Source organism: Coenobita brevimanus, chromosome 101 (genome assembly GCF_032717465.1).
Source record: "Coenobita brevimanus isolate Jiangsu-jjx chromosome 101, ASM3271746v2, whole genome shotgun sequence".
Taxonomy (NCBI): Eukaryota; Metazoa; Arthropoda; class Malacostraca; order Decapoda; family Coenobitidae; genus Coenobita; species Coenobita brevimanus.
In genome coordinates this window covers 38815689-38839239 of record NC_137054.1, presented here as the reverse complement: position 1 = coordinate 38839239, position 23551 = coordinate 38815689, and the positions used below count along the sequence as shown (strand labels likewise).

Genomic DNA, 23551 nt, shown 5'->3' with positions numbered 1-23551 from the left:
AAAATACATTCATTCATTCATTATCCAATCCTACATTGCCCAATTAGAAGCATGGGGGCCCAGGGCTCAGCAAGTTGGTCCTGGCATTTAAGATGAAAGTGACCAGCCTCACTCATCCCTGAGTTGCATTACGTGAGTAATAAACCCCAACCATCCCTTGGATATAAACTATAAACCTTCACCGGCTCAATCCGAGTGGAGCACCGTTATTACCCACTAAACCACAAGACGCCAAAATTTGGTTATATGGTTACCACCCAGCGTAGTAAATGGTCTTCTGGTGTACAGGAAACCATTTGGCATGTCACTCAGTGTACAGTCACCCACAGGCAGAAGGATAAGGAAAGAATGAAGGAAAGAAAGACACAAGAGGGAGTGTAAAGTCACCCGCAGGCAGAAGACAGAGGAAAGAATGAAGGAAAGAAAAACAGAGGAGGATGGATGGAAAGAAGGATGGAGGAGAGGAAAGGGCAGACACCCGAATGCAGCACTACATCAAGTGAGTGGATGGTGAGTGCCCCCACCTACCACAAAATTTAAAATACAATTTTTTGAAGCAGCAATAATGAAAGGAGAGGGTAAAGATCTGTTGGTGTCAGAGAATCCCAAATATGAAAGTAACTTAGAGGAATATATAACAATCGTGAAGCTGTTTGAGTCAAAATTAGCTAATACCACCATAGAAACTCAAGTTGTGGAACTGCAGAGTAAAGCGGCACTACCACAAATTACACTCACAAAGTCTGATGGGGAGCAAAATTAGAGATCCTTTTGGGATCAATTTAAATACTTAGTCCATGACAGAAGTCTCCAATGTAAGTAAAGTCTCCTATCTGTTAGGGCAGGTCAAGGGCACACCTTACAAGTTGACAGGAAAATTGCCTGTTGAAGAAAATAATTATGAGGCGGCTCTGACTATCCTTAGGCAGAATTATGATGATAGGGAGCAGGTCATTACTCAGTTACTGAAACCTCTAACTGAATTACCCATACCTAAACATGATTTTGATTCCTTGCAAAATTTTTGGATTCCAATGAGTTGTAATGTAAAAGCTTTAGGTATTTACGAAGATGTAAAAGCAGCAGATTAGGTGCTTCCTAGAACTGCATTCTTAAAGCTGCTTCCTAGAACCAACGATTCCTTGCATGCTAGGTACCAAAAGGATCATTTCTCCTGTGAGAAGATTGAGAAGGGTTTAATACAACTCTGTAAACATTTGCAAGGAACAGTAAAACCTGCTGAAAGTATACAGAGGGCTGAAATAAGGAAAAGAACCACTAACCAACTGGCTGTAAAACATGCGTCAGGAATGGTTAAGCCTGTAAATAAAGAAGAGGTTGGCACTTTTCTTTGCTCCTTGAAATCTGAGGAGAAAGTATAAAGACAAGGAATGGACAAGCTGATGCAAATAAGGAGATAAAAACTTCCACAGTAAGGGGAAGGAAGGTTGGTGTGTTTTGTAGAGAACAACATTCCAGTGTATCTTGTCAGAGTTATCCGGATTACACTTCTAGAACAGTAAGGCTGAAGGAATTAGCGAGTTGTATAATTTGCATGAATTCAGGACACATTTCCACAGACTGTAAGAGCAAATTATATCTTTGTTTCATGTGCAAAAGAGACAATCATCACAGTGCTTTGTGCCTAAGGATGATCAAGTATGAGGTTCCTAAACCCTCAAGTGTCAACATGACAGTTGAGAAAACAAATACCCCAGTAACAATGCCAGCTGCAGATCATATTGCAGATGTGATAGTAACGATGGAAAATAGAAGTATATCAGCATGTACTCTTTCTGATCTGGGTGTACAGAAAATCTTCATTTCTGCAGACGTTGTGGAGAAATTAATGTTACCTATTATCGGCAAAGTAAATCTAGCCATTACAGGGTTTTTAACTAAGTAGGCACAGTCCTTTGATTTAGTTAGACCTCTAATACAACTTGGCAGATATAAATGCCGTATAACAGCAGCAGTACTGAATAAGATGGAAACACGTATATACCGGTAGATAAAAGAACTGAAGGAAACCTCTGATCATCTTCAGAGCTCAGGGATAAGGTTGGCTAAACAGAATGTGAAATCTGATACCGTGGGTCCCACAAAAATGATTATCGGATCAGATTACCGTGGAGGATTCTTTTTTTTTTTTTATTTTTTTTATTTTTTTATGCGAGGAAGAAGGAACCAAAGGCCATGAGCCCACAATAACAGTTCCCTCCAAGAGGAAAACAAAATACAAAAGAGCCAAATTCAAGATCCGTTCATTTTGAGATGCCTGGACACACCGCGTTTGAAAGACTGGAGATCATAGGCAGCAGGAAATACAGATAGAGGGAGACAGTTCCAGAGTTGACCTGTTGCATAAATGAAGGACTGGGAGTAACGGTTAACTCTTGCATTAGAGAGTTGGACAGAGAAGGGATGAGAGTTTGCTGCTAGACAGGTGCTACGCTCCCATCGTAGAGGTGGAGGAATGCATGCAGACAGTTCAGAGGAGCAGTGACCATTAAAGTAGCGATAGAAAAGAGATAAAGATGCAACAGTGCGGTGAAGAGACAGAGGTTGAAGGGAGTCAGTAAGAGGAGGAGAGTTAATGAGACAAAAAGCCTTTGACTCCACCCTATTGAGAAGAGCTGTATGTGGGAAGCCTCCCCACACATGAGAGCTGTACTCCACACAGGGGCAGATAAAACCCCTGTATAGAGTCAACAATGGTGCAGGGGCAAAGAAAGAACGGAGTCGGCTTAGCACACCCAATCTCTTGGAAGCAGATTTTACAAGAGATGTAATATGATCTTTCCAAGATAAGTCCCGAGTAAATGAAACCCCAAGCATGTTCAAGGATGATGCAGGATTAAGCTGAATATTATCAAATATTAGTGGGTATACCTGTGGAAGATTTTGACGGGTTGATAGGTGTAAGAACTGAGTCTTAGATGCATTAAAAACAACAAGATTATTTTTACCCCAGTCAGAGATACGAGCCAAGTCAGACATTAGGTATGCCATAGCCTCATCCCTTGTTTGTTGAAGTTACTGCTGAGATGGGCGTTGCGGGAATTGAATGGAAAGGTGAAGGGTGGAGTCATCAGCGTATGAGTGGATAGGGTTAGATGTACAGGTTAGAAGGTCATTGATGAATAAAAGGAAGAGAGTTGGTGATAGGACAGAGCCCTGAGGAACACCACTGTTGATAGATCTAGGAGAAGAACGATGGCCGTCTACAACAGCGGCTATAGAACGACCAGAAAGGAAGCTAGCGATGAAGGCACAGATAGAAGGATAGAAACCGTAAGAGGGCAGTTTGGATATTAAAGATTTATGCCAGACTCGATCGAAAGCCTTTGAGATGTCAAGTGCAATGGCAAAGCTTTCGCCAAAGTCCCGAAAGGAGGATGACCAGGAGTCTGAAAGGTAGGTGAGAAGATCGCCAGTGGAGCGTCCCTGACGGAACCCATACTGATGATCAGAAAGAAGGTTGTGATAGGAAAGATGCCTTAAAATTTTTCTATTGAGAATTGACTCAAAAACTTTTTGAAATACAGGATGTTAAAGCAATTGGACGATAGTTGGAGGGTTGGGAGTGGTCACCCTTCTTTGGGACTGGCTGAATGAGAGCAAACTTCCAGCAAGAAGAAAAGGTACAAGTTGACAGACAAAGGCAAAAGAGTTTGCCTAGGCAGGGTGTAAGCACAGATGCACAGTTCTTGAGAACAACAGGAGGAACTCCATCAGGCCCAAATGCCTTGTTAGTATTGAGGCCAGTGATGGCAGAAAATACATCAGCTGAAGAAATTTTAATGTCAGCCATGAGGAAGTCAGAGGCAGGAAGTGATGGAGGAACAGCACACCGGAATCATCTAAGGTGAAATTGGAGGAGAAAGTCTGTGCAAAGAGATCTGCTTTATCAGTAGAAGAAATAGCTACAGAACCATCAGAGTAGAAAAGACAAGGGAAGGATGATGAGGTAAATTGTTAGAAAGGTTTTTGGCAAGGTGCCAGAAGGAGCAGGAAGAATTCGAGTTGGAGAGTTGGGAGCATTTAGTACTGATGAAATTGTTTTTAGCAGAGCGAAGAACAGACTTAGCACGATTCCGGGCAGGACTTTCAAGAAAAATAAAGGACAGTTGTTCAAGAGTCCAGGAGGTAGCCTTATTATGGGTCAATTGCCTTTTCCAACACAAACCAGAGGGGAGGCCAAGTTGGTAGACTCAGTTTTTGTTACCCCCACACAGTCACTGACGGTAGTTAGAATAGGTGCAGAGTTAGAACCTACTCAGATAAATGGCTTGCTGGATGAAAAAATTGAACCTGTACACAAATTGTGGGACTCTGACAGTGTAGGAATATACAGTGAGTCCTTGATATACGAAAGGGATAGGGACCAAAAAAAACACTTTCGTAATTCGAAATTTCGTATATCTGAACAATTTTCCCCATTGAAATACACATAAAAATGGGAGGATGCGTCCCAGGACCCCCTCAGACCTCCATCTAAACTTCACCCCCCCCCTATTAAGAAGTAAGCAATACCTGTATACAATTGTAGAGAGGGTGGCCATATTCTTGTACATCTCCTTTTACTTCGTCACAATTCCAATGGTTGAAACAGCAAGGCCTAAAGCACGCCCAATCTCCAAGACTTCCTGCCCCTCCTCAAGGGGTCTTATAATTTCCAATTTCCTTTTCAGAATTAGAGTACGGTGCTGCTGCTGCTTTGCAGCGGGCTCCCCAAATGCTGGAGATGATGCAGGGCACTTGGGAGGCATGGCAAAACAATACGAAAAAGTTAAGGGCTGCGAAAATATCCTCATGTACAGCAAGGCTGAGAGGAGAGGAGGGACGTGGCTTCAACTGAGAAGCACACGAAAATTTGTTTACCAGAGAGGGGTTAGTTCATTTTCTCTCGGCAAGCAAGTGAGGTGCTATGCACCGCGCTCATTTTGAATTTTTCATACAGTATTCCATTAACCCCTTCGTAGTTGCCGGCCTTGAACAACACTTCACTGTTTCGGTGTGAATGACGTTGAGTTAGGGCATTATAAAAAACTGCAAACAATTACGGGAAGGGAACGAAGGTCACTGGTGTGTGTACTTGACCCTACTCTACCATACCATCAGTCAGGCATTCTCTTCACTCCACGCCTATGTTTAAATGTTTATGTTACATCCGCCCTAATTTTGAGTAAGTTTCTTTCAGCAAGAGAACATAATTTACCTCCCTCAAAATAGTCAGAAAAATATAGAAGACAAACTTGAGGAATATAAACTGAACTGGCATGGTCTTTAGGCTGTATGCTTACACGAAAGGTTATGAGTTTTACAATTTTAAGAGACAATATGGAACAAAAGTATTTGCTAATCAGAAAAAAAATTACTCTTTCGTCCCACATTCTCGTAGGTTAGCATTCAGTTCCACATTCTTCGTTCGGAATCATTCTTCCCAATATATTTCGGACCGACTGAGCACAGTTATTTCTGCTCCTTAGAGTTAAGTGTACATTTACTGCTCATTCTTTTGTTTGTTCTTATGTGTATGAGTGATAGAGAGAGGACTGATACAAACAATAATATATTCCATTATCGCTTTCATAGCTGCTGGCCCTGAACAACTCTTTACTGTACTGGTCCCACATGTTCTCGTAGGTTAGCATTCAGTTCCACATTCTTCGTTCGGTATCACTCTTCCCAGTATATTTCAGACCGACATATACTGTATATATATACCTGCATATATATATATATATATATATACAGGTATATATATACAGTATATGTGTGTGTGTGTGTGACAGACCGCTGCCACGCTGCAACTCATCCTGCGGCTGTTAATCAAACACTAACATCTCATACGAACTCCTGGGGGCACAGTGGCTCAGTGGTATAGCATCGGAGTCGTGATCGGGGGAGTGCGAGTTCGAGCCTCACCTGGGGCTGCCGTGCCGGGAGTGGTAGCGCGCTCCTATAACCTAGCAGGGCTATATGGCCATAGTTGCCTAGCTCGGGGATTAAATCATACGAACTCCAAACATACCGACCATATGTCGTACGGTACTGTGAATGGGCTGACCAAAGTTACCAGTTATACTCCTCTCTCTCTCTCTCTCTCTCTCTCTCTCTCTCTCTTTTTTTTTTTTTTTTTTTTTTAAGGCGAAGACGCACTTGACAGGTTGATGATGATTGACTGAATGCAACATGTCCAAATAATATTTACTAACTCAAATTTCCCCCTCATATATTTGTTGTCAGTTAATAATGCTAGATTATGAAGTAATGTAAAATTCAGCCAATAATCACCAATCTCTCAAGTGCATCTTCGCCTTGATTAAAAAAAAAAAAAATGAGTATAGTGAGTATTACAGATTTTATATTAATAATTTGGTGTTTCATTTGGCTAGGATTATGCATAATTTTTCTAATTCATCCTAATTTCATAAGAGGTCATGTTATATCTAATGCATTAGAAATTTTCTAAAAGTGGGACATTTAAGATAATTTGCTCAAAAAGCGGGACGTTCTTGTCACAATAAAAAAAGCGGGACAGACGTCCAAAAAGCGGGACTCTGGTCACCTAATGTATGAGTGAGAGAGAGAGGACTGATACAAACAATAATGTATTCCATTATTCCTTTCATAACTGCTGGCCCTGAACAGCACCTTACTGTACTGGTGTCAGTGACATTGAGTTAGGGTGAGCTAAAAAAAAAACTGCGAGCAATTATGGGAAGGGAATGAGGGTCACTGGTGTGTTTACACGACCCTACTCTACCACCTCAAGCAGTCTGGCATTCACAGTTCACTTCGTCCCAGATGTTTTCGGCCGATGTATACATGCTGATGTAACACTCATCCTAACTTTATTAATTCTTACATGAATCATAGCAAATCACAGGATGGGTTTAGGGGGGTGGAGGGAAGCCAGGTGTGCCAGACGAGTCTTTTCACATATGTAAGAAAAGAAATTGATTCTAGAACTTTGAAAAAATGGTCCCAAGGCCGACCACGGGTGCACGCAAATATCTGAACCCACAGCCACTTAAGGGGCTAGACATACGTTTTACTTTAAGCAGTTCTTCCTGATAGTCTGTTATATTTTTCAGATTATTTCTGGGTTGGTAAATACAGTAAACGTTTCTTATTAAATCTGTTTCCCCGTCATTTTTAGCTGTTCTGGTGACAACTCTTGTTTATTTCGTTAACATAATGGCGGAAAGGACTGTTCTTCCCTAAGTGTTTAACTAAACCTGGCCTAACCGAGCTTATCTGTACCTAATAAATTTAACTTAACCTAACCTCCAGTTGGGAAATTGGGAAACGATATCCACCTTTGAGCACGTTGAGTTTCTTCCACTGTGCTGGAAATGATCGTAGGGGAAAGTGACGATAATAACAGGGAGGAAATTTTTCAGCAAGAAAAAGTAATTTGCCAAACTGAAAGTTGTCAGAAAATTACAGAAACAAGCTGGAGGATTATGCATTGAATTGATAAGGTCTTTCTGCTGCTTCAAGTGTACAATGAAAGACACAGGTATCTTCCCAAAGTCTGACAAATATAGCGTGGAAAAATTGAACCACTTGAAACATGCACTAGTAAAAACAGGGTTTTCATTGTATTTCGCCTGGTGTAAATTTTCTTCAGACTGAACTGGGAAGATAGTCGTGTCTTTCATTGTACATTTACCGGTAAATAAATCAATCTAACTACTGTATTTCCAATTTCCTCTCAAGAATGACAGTACAATGCTGTTTCTTCTTTGCACCTGGATCCCCTGATGCTGGAGATGATGCAGGGTGCTGGGGAGGCATGATGAAAATACGAAAAGGCGAAGAACAGCAAAAAACAGCGTAACTTACAGAGACGCTGAGAGGAGAGGATGGACGTGACTCGACTGGGAAGCGTGAGAAAATGTGTTAACCAGAGAGGGGTTAGTTCGTTTTCTTGCTGCAAGCGAGCGCGGCGCTGTGCAGCGCGCCCATTTTGAATGTTTCGTATTTCCTCTCGTATCGTTTTTCGTACCAAGACAGATACTTTCGTACTGTGGAATTTGTCCTACATTTATCGCTTTCGTACCATCGGAAATTCATACTTCGAGTTTGTGTATTTCAGGGACTCATTGTACTCTGAAGAACTCAACCCTAAAGATAATAATAACTTTGGATTTGAATGACCAAATGAGGAGAGTGTGGCTGAACAAGGAGCTGTAGACAGAGGCATTAATGAACAGTACATAGCCCTGAAGAATAGCTTTTTGAGAGTTACTGATGCAGTACGCGGTTGGACAAGAGGTCCACCACAACATAAAGTAATTTGGTGGTGGGATGAGGGTGGAGAACCTGCAGTTAAGGAGAAACAATGGCTTTTCCAGGAATGGAAGAAGGGTGGTAACAAGGAGGAATACTTGGCTGCCAATCGCAGGGCTAGAAAAGAGATATACAGGGTAAAGTCTGAGTCACAGAGACTTTTACTTGATACCCTAAATCAACAGTACAGGAAGTTTCCAAACACTGCCCTCTCTCACCAGGGCCACTCCAACATCCACTACCCTACCTTGTACCTCTTTTATTACCCCATCCATGTACAGACTGAACAACCATGGAGACATGACAGATCCCTGTTTCAACCCAACCTTCAATTCACTCAGTTCACCATCCACACGCACTGCAGCCTTAGCACCATCATACATACTCTTCACAGCATTCAACAACTTCCCATCCACTCCATTTATTCTTGATACTTTCCACAATCCTTGTCTATCCACCCTGTCATATGCTTTCTCCAAATCCATGAACGCTGAATACAACTTCTTTCCCTTCTCTAGAAACTTTTCCACTAAAGATCTAAGAATGAATATCTGATCTACACAACTTCTTCCCTTCCTAAAGCCTCCCTGTTCTTCTCCAACTAATTCATCTATTCTTTCTCTAACTCTGTCAATAAGTATCCTACCATACACTTTTCCTATTATACTAAGAAGACAAATGCCCCTATGATTACCACACACTTCTTTTTCCCCTTTTCCTTTGTACAAGGGAATAATTATACCTGACTTCCAATCATCCAGGACTCTACCTTCCTCCCAGGCCAATCTGCACATCTTCCACATCACTCCCCCATGCTTCAGCATTTCACCACACACTCCATCAATTCCTGGGGCTTTCCCCAATTTAACTTTCTTCATTGCTTCCACAACTTCATCCTACTGATTTCTTCCTGTCTTCTCACCTCCCTCCTTCTCCCAGCCATTCCCCAGCCACTTATACTCGCATTACTTCCATCCTCTATGTTCAACAATTCCTTAAAGTGTTCTCTCCATCTGCTCACTTTTTCTCCCTTCTTCACTAGTAATCTACCATTTTTATCTTTCACTTCCCTGCTAACTTCATTTCCACCCTGTCTTACTCTCTTCACCTCTTTCCAGAACATTTTCTTACAGTCCCTCCACTTTACACTCAAATTCCTTCAAAATTCCTCATCCACTTTCTTCTTACTCTCTCTTACTAATCTTTTCACCTCTCTCTTTCTTTCTACATATAACTCTCTCTTCCACCTCTCAACTTCTTCCATGCCCCTATTTCTCATCCATTCATTGTTTTATGCAATAAAAAAAATTTCCGTTTTTGGTCCGGGATTGGGTGGGTATAAAATTGAAAAAAATGCCTGGGATGGTACAGGTTAATAGCACTTGCAGTATTACCCAGAAATTACATGGATTCAAATGTCACTTGCCCTGGCTACACACAGACACCAACAGGACTTTAACAATGCAACTCTACATTATTTTATGTCCTAAAAACTTTTGAAACTGTGCGAAGTTGCCTATTTTATGGTCTCACTGCAAGATGAAAATCTGCACTCCTGCAGTTATGGTGCATTTTTCATCGTTATCACACACCTGAGCTGGGCTGAGTTTATGACTCATAAACATTGGCCTGGCACATCAACCCATGACATCATCCCACATGTGAGCTGCTTTCATTGGCCAGGACCTCTTGGCCTTGAATACTGGCTTTCATTGGCCCACACCAGTTGGGGTAGAAGGTGAGTTTAGTGAAGCACTGCCCATACCTCGAAGTAGTGAACAGCAAGAATTGGAATCAAATGCATCCTAATGATGTATTTTCAGTTATACCAACTGTAATTCTCATTTTTTGTGCTTCATAAACTCATAACATTAATATCATTATGAATATAACATCAAATAATTTCAAAAGCAAAGGAGGAATATACGAGTACACTAATGTTGGTTTGGACAGCTTTTGTTAACAACTAAGCCAGTCACTCAAGCAAATGGATAAAGTATCTGGAGGAGGTGGACATTTTGGCAGAAAGTCAGTTTGGATCAGAAGAGGAAGGTCGTGTGTTTCCAACCTGCTGAGCTTCTACTCAAGGGCAATAGATGTGCTACAGCAGAGAGACAGTTGGGTGGATTGTGTGTATTTAGATTTGGAGAAAGCCTTTGACAAGGTACCCCCAAATTGAATAATGTGGAGCTGGAACACACAGGACTGAAGGGGAACCTCTTAGAGTGGATGAGAGACTTCTTGAGAGAAAGACAAATGAGGACAGTAATAAAAGACAGGATGTCTGGATGGAGGAAAGTAACAAGTGGAGTCCCACAAAGCTGGATGTTAGCACCCATAATGTTCCTGATTTACATAAACGATATGGTATATATGGAATGAACAGTTATGAAAGTTTTTTTCCTAAAGATGCAAAGCTCATGAGGAGAGCAGAAGCTGGAGAAGACTGTAAAATGCTGCAGGAGGACCTCGATAGGACACCCATAATGTTCCTGATTTAAGTAAACGATATGACAGATGGAATGAACAGTTATGCAAGTCTGCTTGCTGATAATGCGAAGATCATGAGGAAGGTGAAGTTGAAGAAGACTGTAAAATGCTGAAGGAGGACCTGGATAGGATTCATGACTGAAGCCGGATGTGGGAATGAAATTCAACGCAAAAACATGTAAAATATTGGAAATGGGTGAATATAACAAGAGACCATCACTGAATTATTTGAGGGATAATGAACAAATCACAAAACTGAAAGAAGTGAAGGACTTGGGAGTGCTGGTCCAGGATAATTTGTCACGTGAAAAACACATTAACAAGATTACAGATAGAGAGACGTATAAACTCTTGATTAACATAAGAGTAGCATTTCATTACATGGATGAGGAGATTATGAAAAAATTGACAGTGGCCATGATCCGCCCCAGGTTGGAATATGCAGCAGTAGTGTGGTCCCCACACAAGAAGAAAGATATAAACAAGATTGAGGGAATACAAAGAAAAGCAAACAAGATGGTCCCTAGCCTGGCAGATCTGTTGTAAAGAGAGAGGCTGGAAAAGCTAGATCTGCCTTCCTTAGAAGAAAGGAAAGAGAGGGGCGACATGATTGCAGTGTTCAGGGCCATGATGGGAGTAGATAAAACTGAGATAACAGATCTGTATGGGATGGGAGAGTAACAAGAGGACACGCAACGAAACTGAAAGAGCCAAGTTGCGTGATAGATATAAATATAGTTTTTCATACAGATATAAAGCAATATAGTGGATCTGTGGAATAGCCTGGACAAAGAGATCGTCCAGTCTAAAAACTTAAACGAGCTAAAAGCAAAATTTGGTCTATTTTGAAACAGAGACAGGACCCCACGAGCATAACTCATTTCATGTACATCACAACTAAGTAAATATACATACACACCAAGACACAGAGTACCACCTACCTCCTTCTCAACAGCAGAAAGGGCTTGGAGGACCCCCTCCTGAAGTGGAGTGAGCACAACCTCAGTGAATGACGGAAGGATGAAAGGTGAAGAATCCCCCTGAACTGGCACTGACACACAGCCAGACAACACCCACCACAGTCGCTCGAAGTCACTAACCACAAATCTATATGTAAGAAACAAATTACATTTGTGATATCTTCTGTTGACAGAGCATTACAGTACAGTGTCCTCCTAGGTTATGCAAAATGTTGTTATATTTTTTTGAAATACCATTATTATCCCTTTCCTTGGGGGAAGCAGCCTAGCTATATAGATAGAGATTATTATCATCATCATCACCATTATCCGGACCTCCTTTCCCACCCTTGAACAGGGTGAGGAATAGCAATGTCCAGACAGCCAAATTTCCAGTCCAATAGGCCATGCTTCCATTTGCTCATCATTCAAGCCCCTGGAATTCTGACTCTATCGGATATGCCAAAAACATTCACCACGTTTTGTTGCTTCACATTACCGTATCCGACAGAGTCAATCCGGACGCTGCCACGTTAAAATGGGGTGCCAAATCCCTCATCACGCACTTCTCCTCACAATATTCATCCAACCAGCTCAATTTCTTGACAGTTCCCTAGCCTCACCAACTTCCATATTTCTCTTCCTCACACACTCATCCACCATATTTCTCCACTTTCTCCTTGGCCTACCTCGCCCCCACCCTCCTTCAAATTCGCTCAGATATACCTTTTTCACCGCTCTCTTGTTATCCATTCTCTCCTCATGACCATACCATCTCAGTACACTCTCTTCGATTCTGGTGTGCACTGATTTCCTCACTCCACATCTTTCACATATCACATTATTTCATATCCTATCCACCCTCTATATTCTACATACATTCCTCAGCAGTCCCATCTCCACTGCTCTTACTCTTGACTTGTCATTTTCATGCCACACTACAGTCTCACATCCATATGTTAAAGTTGGCACTAACACTCCTTCATGTAAGCCTTATGCAACTGCAACACTCAAGCCTCTGTTTCTTATCAACGCCATCATTGCACCAGATACTTTTTTTCCTTTTGTCATTCTACTTTCAAATAACTTAAAATAATTACTTTGTGAAATAACATTTTGCAAAAAAATAAATAAATAAATAAACAATTTTGGTTTAAATACATCTATTCTATCTATCTATCTATAGCCCGATGCTCTAATCCCGAAAAGGGTGGCTGCAGACAAAATGCCTCCAAGTCACTCTGTCACCCACCATTTGACTACCCTCCCCCCAACTCACCCCCCCCTCCCTCATATACCTCTGAACTCCATCTCTCCACCTCATCCTCGGTCTACCCCTTCCTCTCCCTCCCTCCACCTCACCTACATACACCCTCTTAGTCAGTCTTTCATTTGCCATTCTCTCCACATGTCCCAACCACTTCAGTGTATTTCTCCTAATCTTCTCAACCACATCTACATCTACCCCACAACGTTCCTTCACTTCTTCATTCGTCAACCTGTCCCTCCACGTCACTCCACATGCTCCTCTCAAGTAACTCATTTCCACTGCTCTCACTCTTGACTTGTTCCCTTCTTGCAAGGTCCATGCCTCACTTCCATACGTCAGGGTAGGGATCACAATACCATCATGCAGTGACTTCTTAACTTCCATACTCACCTCCCTATTTCTCATCACTGCTTTCAGTGTACCAACAACCTTCCTTCCCTGCTGTACCCATTCACGTACTTCATCCCCCAAAGTTCCATCCTTACTCATCACACTACCCAAGTACTTGAATGCACTCACATTCTCCATATCCTCACCATCCAACCTCACTGCACACTCTGTGACTTCATTCCTCTCAAACACCAAAACTTTACTTTTGTTTACATTAACTTTCAGCTTCCTCCTCCTACACACTGTCCCAAATTCATTCACCAAACCTTGCAACTCCCATTCATCATCACTCAACAATACTGTATCATCAGGAAATAGCAACACCGGAAGCTTCCAAATCTCACCCTCATTCATTAGGGCCAGCCCCACATCCACCGCCCTACCTTGCACCTCCTTTACAACCCCATCCATATATATATATTAAAGAGCCATGGAGACATCACACACCCCTGTTTCAGTCCCACACTGAGATCAAAGAACTCACTCAGCTCACCATCCACTCGCACTGTAGCCCTAGCTCCCTCATACATACTCTTCACAGCACTCAACAATTTCCCCTCCACTCCATATATTCTTAATACCTTCCACATACCTTTCCTATCTATTCTGTCATAAGCTTTCTCCAAGTCCATGAAGGCAGCATACATTTTCCTTCCCTTCTCTAGATACTTCTCCACTAAACATCTTAGAACAAATATCTGATCTACACACCCTTTTCCCTTCCTAAATCCCCCATGTTCTTCTCCAACTAGCTCCTCTGTCATATGCCTAACCCTATCAATGAGTATTCTACCATATATTTTACCAGTTACACTAAGAAGGCAAATACCCCTATGGTTACCACATACTTCTCTCTCCCCTTTTCCTTTGTACAGAGGAACAATTATACCTGATTTCCAGTCCTCTGAAACCCTTCCCTCTTCCCAAGCCAATCTACACAACTTCCATATCCACTCCACAACAATCTCACCCCCATACCTAAGCATTTCACCACACACTCCATCAATTCCTGGGGCCTTAAATACATAAATCCTCAAAATAGCATAAATATATGGATGATCAAAATACTGCATATATATATATATATATATATATATATACAGTAGAACCTCTCTCGTTCGGACTATATGGGGGGAAGGGTTGTCCGAATTAGCAGATTGTCCGGACCATCAGGGTAATCTCCAGTTCATACCAAAAACTATCTACATATGGTATGTTTGTTAATTACAGTGTTAACATATGTGGCATATGTCAACCCTATGTAACTGCAAAAGATGAAAGGATACTAAAATAACCAAACTAATCACGTATGATAGTTTTGTATTGCATAATTTACAGGTAAGGCCATGACAAGAAACTAGCCTACATTTTAAACTGTAGTAAGTGACTAAGGCCCGTGTAGGCAAAAAAATACATTAATTAATTAACTGTAATATTTGGAATAAAAATAAAACTTATGTAGGCAAAAAATACATTGTCATCTTTGGCATATTGATAATGCCCATATGGGCAAGAAGCTAATGTTTGATGTACAAGTAAAGCACATTTAAGTACAAAAAATAACCTACAGTAATCATTAAACACTGCAGAATATTCTGACCCATTTTTGTATAAGCAAACTCCTCCTTTTAACATCTTTATTCATTGCAGAAGCTACACTTGCATTAAGTGGCATGGTAAGGAGGATTAACTTTTGAAATACAGCGTAAAAATATAAATGGTTGGTGAACTAGTTGATGGAACGAATGCTAGTGTGTGTTTAAACAGGCGCCCATGTTGCGACCTAGCGTGATCCGAGACTAAACGAATGATGATCGCTTTCCACGCCGATACTGAAGATGACTTTAGAATTACTTTCAACATATTTTTGGAGCTTATTATTTTTAAATTTTGTCCGAATTAACAGAAGTCCGGATCAAAGGGGTCCGGACCAAAGAGGTTCTACTGTATATACATACAGTATACAGTATATATATGATGGTCTTTGAAAGAGGTGAAGTCAGTGAATGTACAGCGAGGTTGGATGGTGAGGAATTAGAAAATCTGAGTACGTTTAAGTACTTGGGTAGTGTGATGAGTAAGGATGGAGGTTTGGAGGGTGAAGTGCTTGCAAGAGTACAGCAGGGAAGAAAGGTTGCTGCTTCCTTGAAGGCAGTGATAAGAAGCAGGGAAGTGAGCATGGAAGTGAAAAAGGTACTACATGACAGTATTGTGATACCAACTCTTAACGTATGGAAGTGAAGCTTGGATGTTGCTGGAAGGACACAAGTCAAGAGTGAGAGCAGTGGAAATGAGTTATTTAAGTGGAGCCTGTGGAGTCACATGGAGAGACAGGCTGACAAATAAGGATATAAAGGAGCGTTGTGGTGTGGATGTGGATGTGATAGGAAGCGTTAGGAGGAATACACTGAGGTGGTTTGGCCATGTGGAGAGGATGGAGGGTGAAAGACTGACGAAGAGAGTGTGTTAGTGAGGTGGAGGGGGGAAGAGGGAAGGGGAATGCCGAGGATGAGATGGAGAGGTACATGAGACAGGGCGGTGTGAGTTGGGAGCAGGGCAGTGAAATGGCGGGGGACAGGGCGACGTGGAGGCGATTTGTTTGTGGCCACCCCGAACGGGATTGAGGCATCTGGCAATAGATAGATAGATATATATACATATATATATATATAGATACAGTATTTACTCATACTTCGAAGCATTTTACTTCAACGCATCGTTTTGCGCACAAGAAAAAAGTTTCCAAGTTGTTTCACACTTCACGAGTTTCCCCGCACTTTGACGCTCCCAGCTGGCAGCCGACACCCAGGAGACGATGCGCTGTGATGCTCATTTGTTGGCGGCCATCTTGCGACTACTGATAAACCGGCCCACGTCCCCTAGTAACTAGCCCATCCACCCTCAACATACCTTCACCTGCCACTCAAGCCAGTCTTACAATTTATTTCTGGTAAGGATTTTTGGTGCTGCAGCTCATTATAACAGTTTTAATGTCTTTTCAGGTACATGTTTATTGTGATATGCTGTTTTAGCACTAGTAAACATTCTTCATTTAATTTTGGGTAGGACAGTACTATCTGATAGGGTAGGTGTCCCATCGGAAGTCTCCTCTATTTTTCTCATTGATTCTTAAATTCACACTTCGACGTTTCACATTTCGCGAGGTTTTGGCAGAACATCAAACCCATGGAAAATGAGGAAATACTGTGTGTGTGTGTGTGTGTGTGTATATATATATATATACACAGTAATCCCTGTACTATCCGGAAGCCCACTTTCCGGACACTGTGGGCCTGGATCTTTGGAACCCAAAAATGGCAAAAAAAGAAAAAAATCCCCCTAAAATCCTAATTTTTTCCCACCCATAAATTGAAATTGCCACATGGCACCGAACAGCTGTTTACACCACAGCCCCTTCACCCCTTCCTTCCTCCACCTCCCCTGTCAGGGTTGCCATTTGGTACTTTTCACTACCAAATGTGGGCCAATTTGGTAATGAAAAATTCGTTTGGTAATGAATCAGAATAATTCATTACCAAATGGATTTTTCACATGTATGATTAATTTGCTAGCCTACATAGCATGAAAATAATTAACATGCTCTTAATTATAAGGACAGTGATTAATATTGCACTTATATATATATAATTAGTGAAGAATAAATGCTTGCTTTACGAATTTGGTAATGAAAAGTTAAATCTGGTAATGAAAATTGAGGAGTCTGGTAATGTGGCCGAGTTTTGATCTGGCAACCCTGCTCCTCCCTCACCACCAGTTACTGCCTAACTGTCGTTATGAGTGGATGTTTATTGCAATGGATGCTGCACGTACTCATTTTTGTGAATAAACAGTGAATAAACTGCAACACCTCGTCACTAGACCACACGGGAATTTACAGTATTGTGCAGTGTTAAGAAATTAGAATTTAGAGTGCAAAAGATTAACTGCGGAGTGCAAACTGGCGGCTGAAACTGGCAGTTGAAACTGGTGTGGTGCAATTAAGAGCAGAATGTGCAATGTTAAACAATTATAACTCACAGTGCAAAGAATTACTGTAAGTGCAGCACAACACTGGATTACTGTATGTGCTTCAAGAGCATTTTCACCACTGCTAAAGCCTTAGAGAAGGTGGCCACAGACGTGCTGTAAGTACCCTGTACACTACGAAGTATTTTCCATACTCACTTCTAATTCCTCATTCTCTGGTTCCTTTTCACTGATTTCATGCTTGTCCATTATTGATGTGAATAGGGTCTTAAATAGATATTAAAAGGTGCTATGCATGTCCGGTAGGGAGATATTTAGGTGGCTTTCAAAGTTAGGCTGGATTAGGGTCCTTAAGTACAAGTCCAGGAGGCTGAGGCCCACTTTCCAGACATGCCTTTGGCTCTATTACGTTGGACAGTAGAGGGGTTACTCATATATATACTGTATATATATATATATACAAGACCTCACTATAATGGGCTAATTGGGGCCGCAACCATTTTGAAAAATGCGAAATTCCATTAAAAGCGACATCCGGACTTCCCCCTCCTAATCTGCACTTTTTCCGATATATGAGACATTAGTCCAGATCGCATGAATGATTTTTAAACTATTTTGACTACCATTTGGTACTGTACTGGGCAATAATTTCACTACATTAATCAAATGATATAATATATATAATAATACTGTACTATACACTGATAAACATGTCTTTTATTTACCTTATTGAGGTGAACATAGCTGAAGTGGTCAGACAGTCCGGACTGCTTCTGTCTTTATCAGACTTTTTCCGATATATAGGAATTTAGTCCGGTAGCTCCTCGAGTCCGATAAAGTGAATTCCGGTCTACTGAAGTCCATTATATCGAAGTTTTACAGTGTATATATATAAATATATATATATATATACTGTATACACTAAACTCGCCCCGAACACGTTCTCGTCGAACGCACTCGCAATTATACACGGTTAGTGCTGGGATAAGTATAAGGCAACATAATATTAAAGAACCATTACGAAAACTGTAAATTTATGCAAGAGAGGCGGCCTTTGAATGGCCAAATCCTCTAACATCAGCGAAGCACCACGCACGGTTTGTTTTGATCAGGTGATCGTGTCCTGCTTTTCCACAGTACTGTATTTGTAAATTAAATATTTATATTACTGTTCTGGTAAGTTTATGTGCAAGTTAAAGTACTATTAAATAACGCTAAAGCAAGAGATAAAGTCATATAACCAGTTTACCTGATAGGCAACGGAATACTCCCTTTTTTATTTGTTTGTTAAAGATTTGCTGGACTGATTTTCCATGATACGGTATTTGTAAGTTAAATATTTACTGTTCTGGTATGTAAGTTAAAGCACTTAACGTTAAAGTGTTAAATAAAGCCTTGTAACCAGTTAACCTGATTTATATGGTTTCAAATTAGCCGCGCGCCTTGCTTGAACAGTCCCGAGCTGATAGACCGTGTGTGGCAGTTTATGCATAAATACAATTTTTTATTTGTATGTTGCTTAAACTGGTTTTATTTGAACTATAATATCCGAAAATGAAGTTTGGCCCCATTCTGAGCAATTTGGCTCATTTTCGGAGAAAATTTGGCCAGGAAAGTGATGGCAGGTCTAAATTATTAGAACTTGATGCTGCAGAACAGAAAGAAGAAAACCACTCACACCATGACAGAGCAGTTCTTTATGAAGAAGACAGAAAACTTAGGGGAATTTTCTTAATCACAAGTAGCACAGGAGTCAGAGGAAGAGGAAGGACAGCAGAGTGAGGAGGGACAACAAATTTAGGGTGGAGAGCAGCGGGAGGTGGGGTAGAGGGGTAAGGAGGGACAGCAGCAGACGACGAGTGATGCATAGATGAAGTGATGCTGTGTGTTGTTATTGTTGTGACCTACTTACTGTAATGAAAATGTTGCTTATACTGTAGTGTTTTTACGACCTACTAATGCATTAATAATGTTGAGGAACTTTCACAATGCCGTGAATGAAGCAGAATTGAAAGAGAATCCACGTAAAAAACGAAAACAGTATGTATTTGGGGAGAAGTAAATAACGCTTCGGCCCAACTAGGGCTCAAATGTTGTTTATTTCTCCCTAGATATACTGTTTTTGTTTTTTATGTGGATTTTCCTTCAAAATAATATTGTTGCTTTTAAATTTAGAGTAGCATAACTCTCCAAATGGGTAGACTTTCCCAGAGTCCAGGAACGGAACCCCCAATATTACCATTGATTCTTATGGAAAATTATGTTTAAAAAACGCGTTTTTAACTAACGCAACCTCTCCAGGAACCTGACCCTCGCGTTATTTGAGAGGTTACTGTATGTATATATATATGTAAAACTCGACCCTCGATTTGGTGGGCCCCTATTTCCCGGATTTCGGATTTCCCGGACACGGGTTGAGGCTAGACAAAATTATCAAAGGCACGATAAATGCCCGTACAATTCTGGAATTCTCACAAAAGTCTGGGCATTATTCTCCTATAAGCAGTCTGCTGCACAACACAGTATAATTTTAGCAAGGTTTTGACTCGATAAAGGCCATTTGTAACACACACAGGAAGATATTTTCATACATGAAACGCATCTTGGCCACCAAACTGCGTCACCCCACCAGTTCCTAACTCGTGGCAATATCCCATTTGCCTCTTACCTTTCTCAAATGCCACTAGAAATGGTTTATTGCATACCACAGTAAAATTTCAGGAGGGCTTGGACACAATAAAATTCATAAGTAATACAAAATATATATTTTCTTACGGACAAACTCAATGGGATCTATTCCTACTCACTTAGCTCACCCGACTCAGTGCAATTAAATACTGAATCGGCACTTTTCACTGGAAAATATTTTATTTTTTTTCACCACAGTGGCTCATACACACCTAATTATCTGAAATCCACTAAAAAAATTGTATTTAATATGACTTATTTTAAAAATTAGGTTTCAGAGCTAAAATGCCCAATGTTAGCAGATATTTCCCCTTGAGATTGTCAGCATGCCTTGACAGACTTCTATTTTGCATAAATATCTATTTCGAGTACAAAAAAATGTATCTGCATTGCAAATTGATATTTATACAAAAGTCTGTCAAGACAAGTTGTTAGGCTAGTGGCAAAACACTTCTGCTAGGAAATTTTTGCACTGAATCCTGATTTTCTATTAATAATCAAATTAAGCACAAATTCTTGACTGAATTTCAAAGAATTAGGTGTGCAAACCTATACGGTGATAAAGATTAAAATATTTTCCAATTAAAATTGCCAATTTGGTCCAAGATCGAGATCACATTCAATGATTGCATGTTTGTATCTCAGTCAGCTGATGAGTGGCTGGCCAATGTTGGCAGATATTTCCCCTTCGGATCGTCACCACGCCTTGACAGACTTCTTTTTTGCATATATATTTTGATTACAAAAAAATGTATTTACATTGTAAATCGATATTTACTGTTTCCAAAACAAGAGTCTGTTGAGGTGACTTGTTAGGCTAGAGGCAAAATACTTCTGCTAACAAAGAAATTTTTGCTCTGAATCCTGATTTTCTATTAATAATCAAATTAAGCACAAATTTTTGACTGAATTTCAACGAATTAGGTGTGCAAACCTATATGGTGATAAAGATTAAAATATTTTCCAATTAAAATTGCCAATTTGGTCCAAGATCGAGATAACATTCGATGATTGTGTGTTTGTATCATGGTCAGCTGATCAGTGGTTGGCTCACCTTGTGGTGTTCCATTCCTTGTTCATTTCCCTTAGCTCTCTGATCTTCTTCTATTATACCCTCCACATTCTCGTCAACAATTGTCTAAACAGCCACTCTTAGGGTTGTAGCTAGCAAAATACCACTATTGTGTCAGTTATTATTATTGTTATTGTGTCAGTGTTATTTTATGAACTGTGTATGTTAGTTATGTTGGTATAGGCAGCCTACATTCCAGAATGCTCTAGAATATCAGAAAATTGCCGGACAATATTGGAGAATTCAGACAAAGTATGGTAACAGTCTGGGGAATGGTATGTGGGGCTGCACTTTTGTATGTGGGGCCGGACTTTTGCGATTCCCGGACACTTGGGGTTCCCAGACTGGTCTCTCCCATTTTTAGTCCGGGAAATCGAGAGTCGAGTGTATGAATTTTGTATGTATGTGTGTATATATATATATATATATACAATCATCAAGAGGGAGGGGGAGGCCGAGGATGAGATGGAGGGATGGGGTGGAGAGGTATATGAGAGAGGGGGGTGTGAGTTGGGAGCGGGGCAGTGAAATGGCGGGGGACAGGACGACTTGGAGGCGATTTGTTTGTGGCCACCCCAAACGGGATTGAGGCGTCTGGCAATAGATAGATAGATAGACAATCATCTCTCATGTATCCGGACATAATAGAGCCAAAGGCATGTCCAGGTAGCAGTAACATCCAGATAATGAGCACTATTCCACTACCATACCCAGACACTACCTATACCCAACCTCCAACCTATACCTAACATATTTGTACAGCATCTATGCTTAATCTGGCAATGTCTTCTGGTCATTCAGGCATATTTAGACCTCCACATAGGAATATCCAAAGTAATGCTAAACACCAAGAAAACCATGCAGGAAAACCACTGAAAACCAAAAAACACCCTACCTGTATATTACTGTATGTACAGTACCCCTCCATATTCTGGCAGTGATTTCCACTCATTCTGTCAAATTCTGACATCAAAACATACACAGGATTATCCAAAATAATTTTCAGCACCAAGAAAACCATGCAAAAAACACTGAAAACCAAAAAACACCCTACCAAACTGCTACTGTATGTACAATACCCCTCCTTATTTTGGCAATGGTTTCCAGTCATTCTGCCATATTTTGACATCAAAACATACACAGGATTATCAAAAAAAAAAAAAAAAAAAAAAAAAAACTAAATACTACCGTATGTACAGTACCCCTCCTATTTTTGGCTCTGTTTTCAGGTCATTCTGCCATATTCTGACATAAAAACATGCATGGGAATATCCTAAATAAAGTTTCACCTCAAGAAATCTATGAAAGAAACCTAGTTACTTGCCGAAAAACATTCGGATGGGGTACTTACCACCTAGTGCACTACAGACAGGCTTCTTAACACACACACCTCCAGGAAGTGCAGAGTTGTTCCACTGTGGTCTAGTGACAAACATTTGCACCTAGCAAATGACCCAAAACTCCTCCTCCTGTACCTGCTGGAGCTGGGCGATGAGCGGTGACATACAGTGTGGTGATGGTAGCCTACCCACCTCAAGAGACTCAGAAGACAACCGCAACTTACGTCCAACGGAGACTTCATGGCTGCCAATGCGCTCAGTTGTGGGTCTGATGGTGAAGACAAGAAACGAGCTGGTGGCTCTGGTGATTGTGGTGGTGAGAATGTACTGGGACTCGTGGGGGTTGCAGGCTTGAAGAAGGAGTCAGGCTTGAAGAAGGAGTCGACCCTGGTCTGACGACAGGATCAACGATTCAACCAGAGGATGACAGTGTCCCGGACTCCCTGCAGCTCCATCGCCAGGCTGAGTGGCACCAACTGTCACAGTGCGGTTCTCAGCATACTCCAGCACCCCCTCCAGCTAACCTTGGAGGACACTGAGAAGAAGGACTGAAGAAGTTGCAGAGGGCTGTGAGTCAGGGTCCTCATCCTTGTCCTTATTGGTCTCACTGTCCTCTTCTGTGCACGCAGAGGCAGAAGCGGCGATCGCATCAAACACGGTCTGGTAACCAGGATCGCCGCCGTCATCGTCCAGATAATCCCTCATGTCATCAACGTCCACCTGCTCTCCTGCTTTGAAGGAGGCTGTGGAAATCATCCACATCCAACCTGTCAAAGTTGTGCTCAGCTTCGATTCCCTGCAGGAGACAAGACCAACCACTTTCGAGGGTTTTTTGGGGGACTTCCTCCCACACGTTTGCCCAGTTGAACACTGCAGACTTAAGGTCATAACGCCGAAGATTCTGAAAGGTCTGCTCCCCACATGTCATTGACTGTGTCCTCATCCTCCAGCACCACATCACCTCATTCAGGAACCTCTGGCGGTACAGTCTCTTGGCAGCCATGGTAACACCCTAGTCCACTGGCTGAATCAGAGCAGTCGCATTAAGTGG

The 23551-nt window shown here is 41.2% G+C and overlaps 1 protein-coding gene across 1 annotated transcript in view; it reads right to left on the bottom strand.

The window, feature by feature from the left end:
- Positions 1 to 23551, bottom strand: part of LOC145415010 (protein MON2 homolog) — a 1148323-nt gene that overhangs the window by 314977 nt on the left and 809795 nt on the right. The window contains exon 24 of the mRNA XM_080284427.1: positions 11736 to 11901. Within this exon, the coding sequence (XP_080140553.1) occupies positions 11736 to 11901 (166 nt within the window). The remainder of the gene's footprint in view (positions 1 to 11735; positions 11902 to 23551) is intronic.